Raw genomic sequence first — 13,061 nt, 5'->3', positions numbered from 1 at the left:
CTATAGCTCAGCTGGTTAGAGAGAGAGCATTCACAACTACTATTGCTCAGCTGGTTATAGAGAGAGCATTCACAACTCTACTATAGCTCAGCTGGTTAGAGAGAGAGCATTCACAACTCTACTATAGCTCAGTTGGTTATAGAGAGAGCATTCACAACTACTATTGCTCAGCTGGTTAGAGAGAGAGCATTCACAACTCTACTATAGCTCAGTTGGTTATAGAGAGAGCATTCACAACTACTATTGCTCAGCTGGTTAGAAAGAGAGCATTCACAACTCTACTATAGCTCAGTTGGTTATAGAGAGAGCATTCACAACTCTACTACAGCTTAGTTGGTTATAGAGAGAGCTTTCACAACTACTATAGCTCAGTTGGTTATAGAGAGAGCTTTCACAACTACTATAGCTCAGTTGGTTATAGAGAGAGCATTCACAACTCTACTATAGCTCAGCTGGTTAGAGAGAGAGCATTCACAACTCTACTATAGCTCAGTTGGTTATAGAGAGAGCATTCACAACTCTACTATAGCTCAGCTGGTTAGAGAGAGAGCATTCACAACTCTACTATAGCTCAGCTGGTTAGAGAGAGAGCATTTGCAACTTTACTATAGCTGAGCTGGTTATAGAGAGAGCATTCGCAACTCTACTATAGCTCAGCTGGTTAGAGAGAGAGCATTCACAACTCTACTATAGCTTAGTTGGTTATAGAGAGAGCTTTCACAACTACTATAGCTCAGTTGGTTATAGAGAGAGCTTTCACAACTACTATAGCTCAGTTGGTTATAGAGAGAGCATTCACAACTCTACTATAGCTCAGTTGGTTATAGAGAGAGCATTCACAACTCTACTATAGCTCAGCTGGTTAGAGAGAGAGCATTCACAACTCTACTATAGCTCAGCTGGTTAGAGAGAGAGCATTCACAACTCTACTATAGCTCAGTTGGTTATAGAGAGAGCATTCACAACTACAATTGCTCAGCTGGTTAGAGAGAGCATTCACAACTCTACTATAGCTCAGTTGGTTAGAGAGAGCATTCGCAACTCTACTATAGCTCAGTTGGTTTTAGAGAGAGCATTCACAACTCTACTATAGCTCAGCTGGTTAGAGAGAGAGCATTTGCAACTTTACTATAGCTGAGCTGTTTATAGAAAGAGCATGCACAACTCAATTATAGCTCAGCTGGTTAGAGAGAGAGCATTCACAACTCTACTATAGCTCAGCTGGTTAGAGAGCGAGCATTCACAACTCTACTATAGCTCAACTGGTTAGAGAGAGAGCTTTCACAACTACTATAGCTCAGCTGGTTAGAGAGAGAGCATTCACAACTCTACTATAGCTCAGCTGGTTAGAGAGAGAGCATTCACAACTCTACTATAGCTCAGCTGGTTAGAGAGAGAGCATTCACAACTCTACTATAGCTCAGCTGGTTAGAGAGAGAGCATTCACAACTCTACTATAGCTCAGTTGGTTATAGAGAGAGCATTCACAACTCTACTATAGCTCAGCTGGTTATAGAGAGAGCATTCACAATTCTACCATAGCTCAGCTGGTTAGAGAGAGAGCATTCACAACTCTACTATAGCTCAGCTGGTTAGAGAGAGAGCATTCACAACTCTACCATAGCTCAGCTGGTTAAAGAGAGAGCATTCACAACTACTATAGCTCAGCTGGTTAGAGAGAGAGCATTCACAACTCTACTATAGCTCAGCTGGTTATAGAGAGAGCATTCACAATTCTACTATAGCTCAGCTGGTTATAGAGAGCATTCACAATTTAGGAGATACTGAAATGTGTTTTGTCATTCATTTCCTTCATGGCAATGGTACACCAGCAGCAGGTCATGCAGCCTCATTTCACCACCTTTTCCCCTTTGCATTGCTGTGGTTTGGGCTCACATGCCTGTGGTAGTTTGAATTGGCAGCCATGTCTCAACTCCCTCAGCGATCTGAACTCCATCTCCATAGTGACCGGCCGGCCAGGACACAGTGCTCAGGGAGGTTTAGCTACTGTAGCAGGTCCAGTGGTGTGGGTGCCAGTCAGGGGTCTGTGTGGGTGCCAGTCAGGGGTCTGTCTGGCTGACTGGTGTGTGTGACGTGGCTGGGTTGCTTTTATTTGTCCTATTTCACATGTGTGAATTGGAAATGTCTTTTTTAGTTTGTTGCATATCTCCCCGAGTCCCCCTTGGAGAGTGGGGTCACAGCCAGGGGAGGTTGATATATTGTTATGGGTCCATATTCACAAAGCGTCTCAGAGTGGGAGTTATGCTATAGGATCAGTGTAGCCTTTTAGATCTTAATGAATAGGATTTATATGGACGGGGGGTGGGGGGCGTCATACAACGTCACTCCTGTTCTGATAAGCGTTTTGAATACTGGCCCTGTACTCAAGTGTCCCTGTTGAGTGATGTCTGGATGGGACTGTACTTCGTCTTTTACCTCATGGTATGTTTCTCTACAGATTTAATCTCCCCTAGGCCTAGAATCAGATAACAGGTTCTAGAAGCCATATTACCATGGAACAAATGGTTGCTAGGAATTTCTCTTGGTATTTTTTATTATTCATACTCACTTACAGTAAATGGTGGAGCTGCTACGTTTTGATGGACATGTCCTGTTCACAGTTAACACCAAAGCCAAGCTGCAGGGGAGTGTGGGCCTAAAGATGCCTTGTAGACCCAAGCTCAGAGACACTATACCCAGAGCCCAGCCCTGAGAGAGGGTCTGCCGCTGGCGAACCACAGCGGCTGTAAAAGATATGTGCTGGAACATGGACAGGAGATGACTGCAGCTGTGTTTTCAGTTCCAAAAGTATGGGGACGCCTGCTCGTGGAACATCTCATTCCAAAATCATGGGCATTAATATGGAGTTGGTCCTCCCTTTGCTGCTATAACAGCCTCCACTCTTCTGGGAAGCCTTTCCACTAGATGTTGGAACATTGCTGTGGGGACTTGCTTCCATTCAGCCACAAAGTATTAGTGAGGTCAGGCACTGATGTTGGGTCAATTAGGCCTGGCTCGCAGTCGGCTTTCCAATTCATCCCAAAGGTGTTCGATGGGGTTGAGGTCAGGGCTCTGTGCAGGCCAGTCAAGTTCTTCCACACCGATCTCGACAAACCATTTCTGTATGGACCTCGCTTTGTGCACGGGGGCATTGTCCATGCTGAAATAAGAATACAATGGGTGTAGATCTTACCGTGAAATAGTTACAAGCCCTTAACCAACAATGCAGTTTTAAGAAAATAGTTTTAAAAATATTTACTAAATAAACTCAAGTAAAATAATAAGGTAGGTAGGTAGGTATGTAGGTAGGTAGGTGTAAAGTGACTGCATATCTAATAAACAGGGAGTAGCAGCCGTGTAAAAACAAAGGGTGGGGGTGGTGTCAATGTAAATAGTCTGGGTGGCCATTTGATGAATTGTTCAGCAGTCTCATGGCTTGGATATAGAGGCTGATAAGGAGCCCTTTGGACATAGACTTGGATGTCATTGTATGCTGTGGTGTTAAGATTTCCCTTCACTGGAACTAAGGGGCCCGAACCATGAAAAACAGCCCCAGACCATTATTCCTCATCCACCAAACTTTACAGTCGGCACTATGCATTCGAGCAGGTAGCGTCCTCCTGGCATCCACCCAAAACCCAGATTAGTCCGTCGGACTGCCAGGTGGTGAAGGATGGTTCATCCCTCCCGAGAACGCATTTCCACTGTTCCAGAGGCCAATGATGGCGAGCTTTACACCACTCCAGCCGACCCTTGGCATCGCACATGGTGATCTTAGGCTTGTGTGGCTGCACAGCCATGGAAACCCATTTCATGAAGCTCCCGACGAACAGTCATTGTGTTGATGTTGCTTCCAGAGTCCGTTTGGAACTCGGTAGTGAGTATTGCAACCGATGACAGACAATTTTTACGTGCCATGAGCTTAACCACCCGGCGGTCCCGTTCTGTGAACTTGTGTGGCCCACCAGGGTAGCCTAGTGGTTAGAGCTTTGCACTAGTAACCAGAAGGTTGCAAGATCAAACCCCCGAGCTGTTCAAACCCCTGAGCTGACAAAGTATAAATCTGTTGTTCTGCCCCTGAACAGGCAGTTAACCCACTGTTCCTAGGCCATCATTGAAAATAAGAATTTGTTCTTAACTGACTTGCATGGTTAAATAAAGGTAAAATAAAATTTAAAAAAATAAAATTTTGTGGCTGAGCTGTTGTTGCTCCTAGATGTTTCCACTTCACAATAACAGCACTTACAGTTGACCGGGGCAGCTCTAGCAGGGCAGAAATGTGATGAAACTGACTTGTTGGAAAGGTGACATCCTATGGCGGTGTCACTTTGAAAGCCACAAAGCTCTTCAGTAAGGCCATTCTGTTGCCAATGTTTGTCTATGGAGATTGCATGGCTGTGTGCCTGATTTCATACACCTGTCAGCAACGGGTGTGGCTGAAATCGCCAAATAGCCTGAAATAGCCACAAACTTTTGGCATTGTAGTGTACTAACAGGATTACTTAAACACTCAAATGTACCATTGTGCACTCTGACTCACTGTCTGATAAATAGCATATTTTATTATATTATGACTAATGATGGAGATGGCTGAACAGCAAACAGGTTTACTCAGTAGATAAAACTGACGAGGTAAGCACACTCACACATAATGAACAGGAAGTAGTATATGTATTGTATTACGTAGTGTGAACAGGAAGTAGTAGCTCTATGTAAACTTAATGTGAACAGAAAACACAAAATCTGCTTAACTTTGATACTGCTACTGAGACGGAGTACAGTAGTAGTGATTTCTCTGAAAGCTAAGGTTTGTTTTAGTTTGTTCGTGATCAATTGTTGCAGGTTCAGGGTACCTGTATTATTGATGTGCTACTGTTTTTGGTGAGACTTGTAGTTTAAGATTTAAATGTACTCAAACCCAGCAGGTAAGGTCTCTGTAGTGTTGTGGTGTCTCCCTTGTAGTGTGTTTTCCTATATTTATATTTATTTTTAATCCCGGCCCCCATCCCTGTAAGAGGCCTTTTGCGTTTTGGTAGGCCGTCATTGTAAGTAAGAGTTTGTTCTTAACTGACTTGCCTAGTTAAATAAATATAATACAAAGAATTGGCGTGTGGCCCAGAGGATGTCCCTGTCAATTAGCAGTCCCCATTGGCCTGTAGAGATGAACATGTCTGCTTTCACTATCCGTCTCTCCTGGAGCTGATGACAGGACCACATGAAAACAGCAGCCTGACTGAAGGCTCTGTCTGATTCTCATGTAGATGTGAATTAATATGGAAAGGTACAAGCTTTGTCCTTTATAAACAGGCTGGTGGGTTTTGGAGACTAGCGTTGGAGTCGATTCCATCCTATTCAGGAATTTGATTTACTTCCTGAGTTGAAATTGACTTGACCCCCCAAAACCCCACTGTCCCTCCCAGCCTAACCCTAACTCGGCTCTTTAATTCAAGGACTTTACAACGATGTCTTATACTTTATATTCTGCATCTGTACAAGGCTGAGATCTGGATTGCTTGATGCGTTCTCGATTTGTTTTATGATGCGTAACGTTGTTAGCTAATAGAGTTAGCCGCTCAGGGTGATGTCACTGTTCTGGAATGTTCATCAGTTCTGGAATCTTCATCCGTGAGTTCTTCAGTGAGTGTTTGTTGAGCGGCAAAGGGGGGACAGAGAACCTCCATCCACTGTGGCCACGATACACATTGTAGACATTGCTATGCTCAGAGGTCCCAGACAGCATGTTGTTGGCCTTGCCCCTCCCTGTCTCCTAGCTCTGTTATGCATGTGAGCTGCTCATGTCCCGTATACTGAGGCAAGGGCGGCGCATTTATAGCATAGTCAATGGTGTTTAGCTAACACACTGGAGACAGCGTGTCTCTCATTTTGTCGCTAATCGTGAACTTTTTCTTTCGTCAAAACTTTCCATTTCCCAAGTAACTGAGGATTATTTTCCACCACTTTGTTTGTTCATGATGTCAACAAAAGTAAAAAGGCTTTGACTTATAGGAAGACATTTTCTTTTAACTTTTCATCACTATCCTTGAAATGTCCCGTGAGTCTGTTGCTTTGTTTTCCCACAAACCTGTTATTGCTTTCATCAGTACTCAAACGCCAGCTGCACTCTGCACATCCATTCATTTTAATTGTACCTGTGCATTTTATTCATAGTTGAAAGGTAAACTCAATTTTCTGTTTATTTTTCTCCTTTCAGATAAACGAGTTGGTGGACTGCAGGGACACAAGCATCGGTGCCTGGTTTGAAGCCTGCATCGACAACGTGTCAGTCAGCCCAAAGGGACAGAACAGCACCAGTAAAGCTCCTACAGCAGGGAAGGTTGGCAGGCCTAGCAAAAGGACGAACGGCAAGCTTGAGACCGAGCCGGGCCAAGGCCAAAGCCACCTCTCCTCCTCAGACAATAATAATAATGGGAATAATTCTACTTCTGTGTTGAACTCTGACAGTATTGGACCAGGGGCTGGGCCCTCCACCTCTCAAACAGACTATACTGCCACAGACAAAGAGAAGGGGGATGTGACGTACCACATCAGATATGATGAGTAAGTTGTCCGTGCTTTCTGACCTACTAGGCTTGCTATCGCAGATTCAGAGTTTCCTTTTTTTGTTTGCTCGTGGTTTTAGAAAAGTTTAATTCAGTTTGGTGGGATTAACCAACTGTGAGTGGTGATGGATCCTACCAGGTAAGTAAGGACTGTGTAGACTGGGGTGCTTGGGAGTTCAGGAGGAGGTGTGATTGCATGCTATATATGAATGACTGAATGATCTAAGCCATAAAAATGGCTGTATAACACGATATGCACCATTAGATACAGAGGAGGAGAGATTACATGCCATATAAATCCCTGTATATCTACCATGATACTTCTTGATGTAGTGCTGCACCATTAGATACAGAGGAGGAGAGATTACATGCCATATAAATCCCTGTATATCTACCATGATACTTCTTGATGTAGTGCTGCACCATTGGAGTTGATTTACAATAGCCCCACCCTCTCATTTGACCTTTAACCCAGGAAACAAAAGCTCAGGCACTAATTGAAGAGAATCCTATTTCTCTGATAGCCTTGGTGAGTCAGTCAAATGGAAATCGATGTGCAACAGGAAACCATTTCCTGTCTCAGCGATCCATTAGAAAAAGGAATAAAAACAATTTGTCTGCAGCGTTGATCCTGGAGTGAGAATGTATGTTTTTAGGACTGACGCATAACTTTCATTTGCACACAGTTGCTAGGCGGAGAGTAATAGCCAGATGAAATAGACAAGATATAGTTCAATTCTGGATACATCCTGTCAGTTTGGAAATCTGAGATGTTGATTTTGCATTTTTACTATATTTACACCATATTTAAACATTCATGGCTTCCAACTTCTCTAAAAACAACATTGTCAGTAGTTGGTGTTTTGAACAGAAACTGGGACAAAGTGTTCAGTTTTACATGCAATCAAAGTAGGGAACATCTGCAACATATTAATGCAAAAATGTTTTTTATTTAACTCAAGCAATTTAAGCAGAAATTGCCCTACATCCTGATTGATGGTGAATGTTCCCCTGTAGGGATGTTTGGGATGTGAACCCACAACCCTTGGGTTCAGAGGGAACAGGAAATGGGGTCAGGTTGGAGCAGCTTGTTTAAAACCACAGCCCCTGATTTATCCCTCCCTGCCTGCAGCTTATAAGGGAATGTAGAATAGGGTGGTGTAGGGGGAAGCTGCTAAATAGAATTTGGAGTCATCTTTTTCTGGTGAATCCATTCAGAAGGAGCCGTTTCCATGGTAACCACGGAGTTCTCGGGAGCGTTACTCTAACCGCCTCATCTCCACATTCTAATTGCTGCCTAAAATTGAGTGGCACATCTAGCATGTCACATGGAGAGGTACAGGAGGCTCGTTGCTGTGTGAACCACATACACCACTGCTGTTGTAGAGTAGCTATCAATCTCTTCAGCCATATTGAAATATGATCCGTGTTTGACTTGGGCAGCAGCTCACCGACGCTGACTACTGGCACCTCACATGTTCTACTGCTTGAGCTCCTGTTCCTCTTATGGAATATTAGTTCAAATGTATTGTGCAGATCCTGAACCAAAATATACACAGTACTGACACCCAAAATGAGTACCAACGTCTATTTTCAGTCCAAGCCAAGCACTGAGTATGACGATTGCAAATAACATCAACGCATATTTCAAATGACCCCAAGCCAAGCAGCTTCTCTCTCTGGCTCTGATTGGTAAACGGCACAATCTACCTTCCCAGGTTTTTACTGTTTGTTAGAGCGCGGAGCAGAGGGTTTTTCTCATCTCCTTTGTGTGCGTTGTGGTTAGGCAAGGCTTTCCAAGGTTCTTGCTGTATAATTTGATGCAGAAAAACAGCCTGTTTCACATTGAAATCTCAAACTAATTTCCAACAAAACTGTTGCCTCCAAGATAAAGAATCCTCTGCATTTTTGTTGTTGCCTGTTTTTCTATACTAACAAGCATCTCAGATCTGGCTTATGGTCCGTCTAGTATTTGGCCCAACCAATGCATGTACATCCATCCAACCAGAAAAAAAACCTGGATAGCATAAATAATACAATTATCAGATTATATGGTTATATAAAATAGATCAGAAGGAATATATTACCGCAGAGACCATGCAATTTCAGTATTGTGGCAGCTAACCCCCCCCCCCCTTTCTAATTTAGCTGCATGGATTAAACCTGGTACTGAGATGCAACAGATCTAATTCAGTGTATTTTCATTCAGTGTATTTCTGCTAAAGGCAGACTGAGACCAAATGCCGGCAGGTCCATTGAATTATAAAATAATGCCGCTGTTACAACAGACTTGGCAACCTTGTATTGCGTGAATAGATCCAACCAGGACTGCCTTCCTGCTAGTAAATTACTCCCCCACTGTCCTCTCAATGCACTTCACTTCACTTATCCTCCCTCTTGTTTTCAGATTAAATGTGATTAAACAGATCTTGAATTTTTTTACACCGTTTCCATTTAAATCCTCAATTACAAATTAACAGAATGTGATCATTTCACCCGTGATGCTACCATGGAGTAATTACGCTCAACTAAGAACGTGTGTGTGTGTGTGTGTGTGTGTGTGTGTGTGTGTGTGTGTGTGTGTGTGTGTGTGTGTGTGTGTGTGTGTGTGTGTGTGTGTGTGTGTGTGTGTGTGTGTGTGTGTGTGTGTGTGTGTGTGTGTGTGTGTGTGTGCTGTGTGTGTGTGTGTGTGTGTGTGTGTGTGTGTGTGTGTGTGTGTGTGTGTGTGTGTGTGTGTGTGTGTGGCTCCTCATCTGAACCCAGAGACCCTATCAAACCATGCAGCTTATCTGACAGCCATGGGACCCAGCAAAACGATATTGGTTTTCACATCTCGCCTCTACATGCTGTACATGAGATCTGTCTGGTTGTCTACTTATAATGTTGATCACAGTCTCTCCAGTCAAAACTCTAAATTCCACAATCTAAAACCCAAATTCTAAATTGCATTCTAGAATCCCTGCTTCCAGCTCCTCCTAGGTCCCTTGTACAGTATAAGGGTCTGTGTGGCCCATGTTGGGGGTGGACCACCGTGTGCTGAACACTGACTTCTGTTCTCCCCCTACGGAGCCTCCTGTTACTCTCCCAGTGTCCCAGCACATTGACTTCTGTTCTCCCCCTACGGAGCCTCTGTAATCCCCGCCACCCAAAAAAGGAAATCCGTGCCTCTAGCCTGCTACCCTCACACAGTGTCCCAGCACACTGATGACTTGAAGCTGTTACTGTGCCCAAGCATTCTTCCCTAGTGTCTACTCACCTATCTACTAGTCATGCTGATGGACTGAATGGTAAAATGCATTCTAGTAGACTTGCATTAACAGGACACATTAGCATACATGTGTTAAGTAGTGAGGGCCCTATGCACTCCCTCTCTCTCACACACAGACACGCACACATGAACATACACACACATGTAGAGGGTGTTGCTGTGAACCATATGCTGGTCTTTCTCTCTCCCTCTGTGTAAAGCGTCGGCCCGGGGGCTATAGAGGGTGTGTGTGTGTGGGGTACCACGGATTGATATTCAGGACATGAACATGATTGTGCAGGGAGCACATGCAGGGAGAGAGAATGTGAGGGACGATGAGACTGAGGAGGTTGTGTCTGAAACTGCACCCTATTCCCTATATACTGCACTACTTTAGGCCAGAGCCCTATGGTACCCTATTCCCTTTATAGTGCAATACTTTAGACCAGAGCCCTATGGCACCCTATTCCCTATATACTGCACTACTTTAGGCCAGAGCCCTATGGTACCCTATTCCCTTTATAGTGCAATACTTTAGACCAGAGCCCTATGGTACCCTATTCCCTTTATACTGCACTACTTTAGACCAGAGCCCTATGGCACACTATACCCTTTATAGTGCACTACTTTAGGCCAGTGCCCTATGGCACCCTATTCCCTTTATAGTGCACTACTTTAGGCCAGAGCCCTATGGCACCCTATTCCCTTTATAGTGCACTACTTTAGACCAGAGCCCTATGGCACCCTATTCCCTTTATAGTGCACTACTTTAGGCCAGAGCCCTATGGCACCCTATTTCCTTTATAGTGCACTACTTTAGACCAGAGCCCTATGGCACCCTATTCCCTTTATAGTGCACTACTTTAGACCAGAGCCCTATGGCACCCTATACCCTTTATAGTGCACTACTTTAGGCCAGAGCCCTATGGCACCCTATTCCCTTTATAGTGCACTACTTTAGACCAGAGCCCTATGGCACCCTATTCCCTTTGTAGTGCACTACTTTAGGCCAGAGCCCTATGGCACCCTATTCCCTTTGTAGTGCACTACTTTAGACCAGAGCCCTAATGCAGGTCCACTTCTATCTAGGTTTCATAGTACAGCCAGTGGCAGCTAAGCCTCCTCCCCATGCTAATGTGTGTTGTAGCATCCATAAAATGGTCAAATGAATGTCTAAATAAGTCTTCCTGGTCGGGATTCCATCACCCCACCACTGTCATATTTATATGTTGGAGGATGGGCTGAGAAGATTAGCACAAAATCCTACAGAAACCACTGTAATTGTATTTCAGCAGTGTTAAAGATTTAAGATGCATCTGTCTAGTCAGTGTGTTACTAACTCAAATGAGATGGTCAGACAGATGCATGAGAAGGTCAGAGGAAAGCTCTGTGATTTGTGACACTGCAGTGTGTGTGTGTGTGTGTGTGTGTGTGAAAAGCATTGTGTTAAGCAGACGTAGGTGAGCTCGTCTCCAGCTTTCACACCGTCCCTTTGAAACGGTAGATCCCCTTGTTGTCTCTTCTCTCCTGATCTCCGCCACAGAGATCCTATGTTTTATACATTAGACATTCTTTTGATGTAAAAGTCTGATAACCTGGGGGATGTGGGGAATAGGGAGGGATGTCTTTGAAACATACATATACAGTATAGCCTACACTTGCATAATTTACTCTTTTCTTATGGTGATACATACTTGACAAACTCTTTCTACATCTCTAAGCCCGTTGAATTTGTCCCAGTTCACAGTGCATATTATATTTGCTATCTGAGTGCCTGCATGTGTGAAATATCAATTTATCCAAAGAGGTGAACCTGGACCCAGTTTTCCTTGCATGAAAAAGATTAGTGAGTACCCAAGGAGACCCCAAATACAGGGGTGTGGTGAACGGTGCTCCCTCACCTTCCTTTTTTTTCAATTTGAGAATACACTGAACTGGTAAAAATATTTCTGGAACATTTAAGTCTGATACATTTTAAATTATATTTAATTACCGCTAATGTCATCCATCGAATGACAAACAAAATTAATATGTAGGCTATAGCAGCATACAGGGTGGCAGGGTAGCCTAGTGGTTATAGTGTTGGACTAGTAACCGAAAGGTTGCAAGTTCAAATCCCTGAGCTGACAAGGTACAAATCTGTCGTTCTGTCCCTGAACAGGCAGTTAACTCACTATTCCTAGGCCGTCATTGAAAATAAGAATTTGTTCTTAAATGACTTGCCTAGTTAAATAAAGGTAAAATACAGGGAAGAAACCACCATTTACCAACCTGTCTTCTCTCTCTCTCTCTAGTGGTGGTGTAAATTAGGAATAAACTGTAGGCGTGTGCAGAGGCCTGTCGGTCGGAGGCTTGACCACTTTGAACGGGCCAAATGCGACATAACAAGAACTGCCACAGACAGAACCCCTGAGGTTGATGAGCTCATGTCAACCTCAGGAGTTCTGTCTGTGGCTATCGCATTTGGCCCGTTCACGTACTTGAACTCACCCTACTGTCAGACTGCTTAACTTACAGTAACGTACCACCTATATTGTGTATACAGATAAAGTGATCCACCACATGAACCTTGTCATCACACTAACGAGATCTAGGATCCAAATTCACCGCGTGTCTGCCTTGATGTTCATAAAATTCCACGGACACCTCTTGCGCAGTGGAACCCAGAATGATATGTTGACCACTTGGTTACGGTGAGGTCCTTTCAGTGCCACAATTTTGAAGGGCGCTCAAATCGCTTAAAATAACCCTAATCAAGATCTGTTGCCTAATATTCTTACTTATCTTATTATTATAAATAGAAGATTATCACTTCTCACAATGGTGCTCATTGAGTCAATTTAAATCAAAGCTGAATGAATGTCTCTCAAGATCACAATGATTAACCATGAAGTATTTTACATGAAGAATGTAATATAATAGCATAGTAAGCATATAATATTACACCAAATACACCTCAGTCACTTCTTATCTGAAGCTGAATAGTCAACAACAAATCCTGTGCCAAAACTAAACAGCGCATGCCGACAGGCAGGATAGAAGCTTTCGTAACAGCTGTCCAGCGATCCCAATTGATTTGTTGTTTGTTCTGACGATGGACACAATGAAGCACATTCGACAGTGATGATGGTCTATTTTGAAATGAGTTATGCCCCTCACTTTGTTTTTGTGTGGGCATAGGCAGACTTTGCAGTTGGAGGATGCATTATATGCATATTCTATAATGATATTCAATGGGCTACAAATGTGGATTG

The 13,061-nt window shown here is 43.5% G+C and overlaps 1 protein-coding gene across 1 annotated transcript in view; it reads left to right on the top strand.

Moving 5' to 3' along the window:
• Positions 1-13,061, top strand: part of LOC135548120 (E3 ubiquitin-protein ligase UHRF2-like) — a 43,839-nt gene that overhangs the window by 18,431 nt on the left and 12,347 nt on the right. Inside the window, exon 3 of the mRNA XM_064977410.1 lies at positions 6,212-6,558. Within this exon, the coding sequence (XP_064833482.1) occupies positions 6,212-6,558 (347 nt within the window). The remainder of the gene's footprint in view (positions 1-6,211; positions 6,559-13,061) is intronic.

Source organism: Oncorhynchus masou, chromosome 11 (assembly GCF_036934945.1).
Source record: "Oncorhynchus masou masou isolate Uvic2021 chromosome 11, UVic_Omas_1.1, whole genome shotgun sequence".
Taxonomy (NCBI): Eukaryota; Metazoa; Chordata; class Actinopteri; order Salmoniformes; family Salmonidae; genus Oncorhynchus; species Oncorhynchus masou.
The sequence above is the reverse complement of the archived record's forward strand: the minus strand, read 5'-3'. Positions and strand labels throughout refer to the sequence as shown.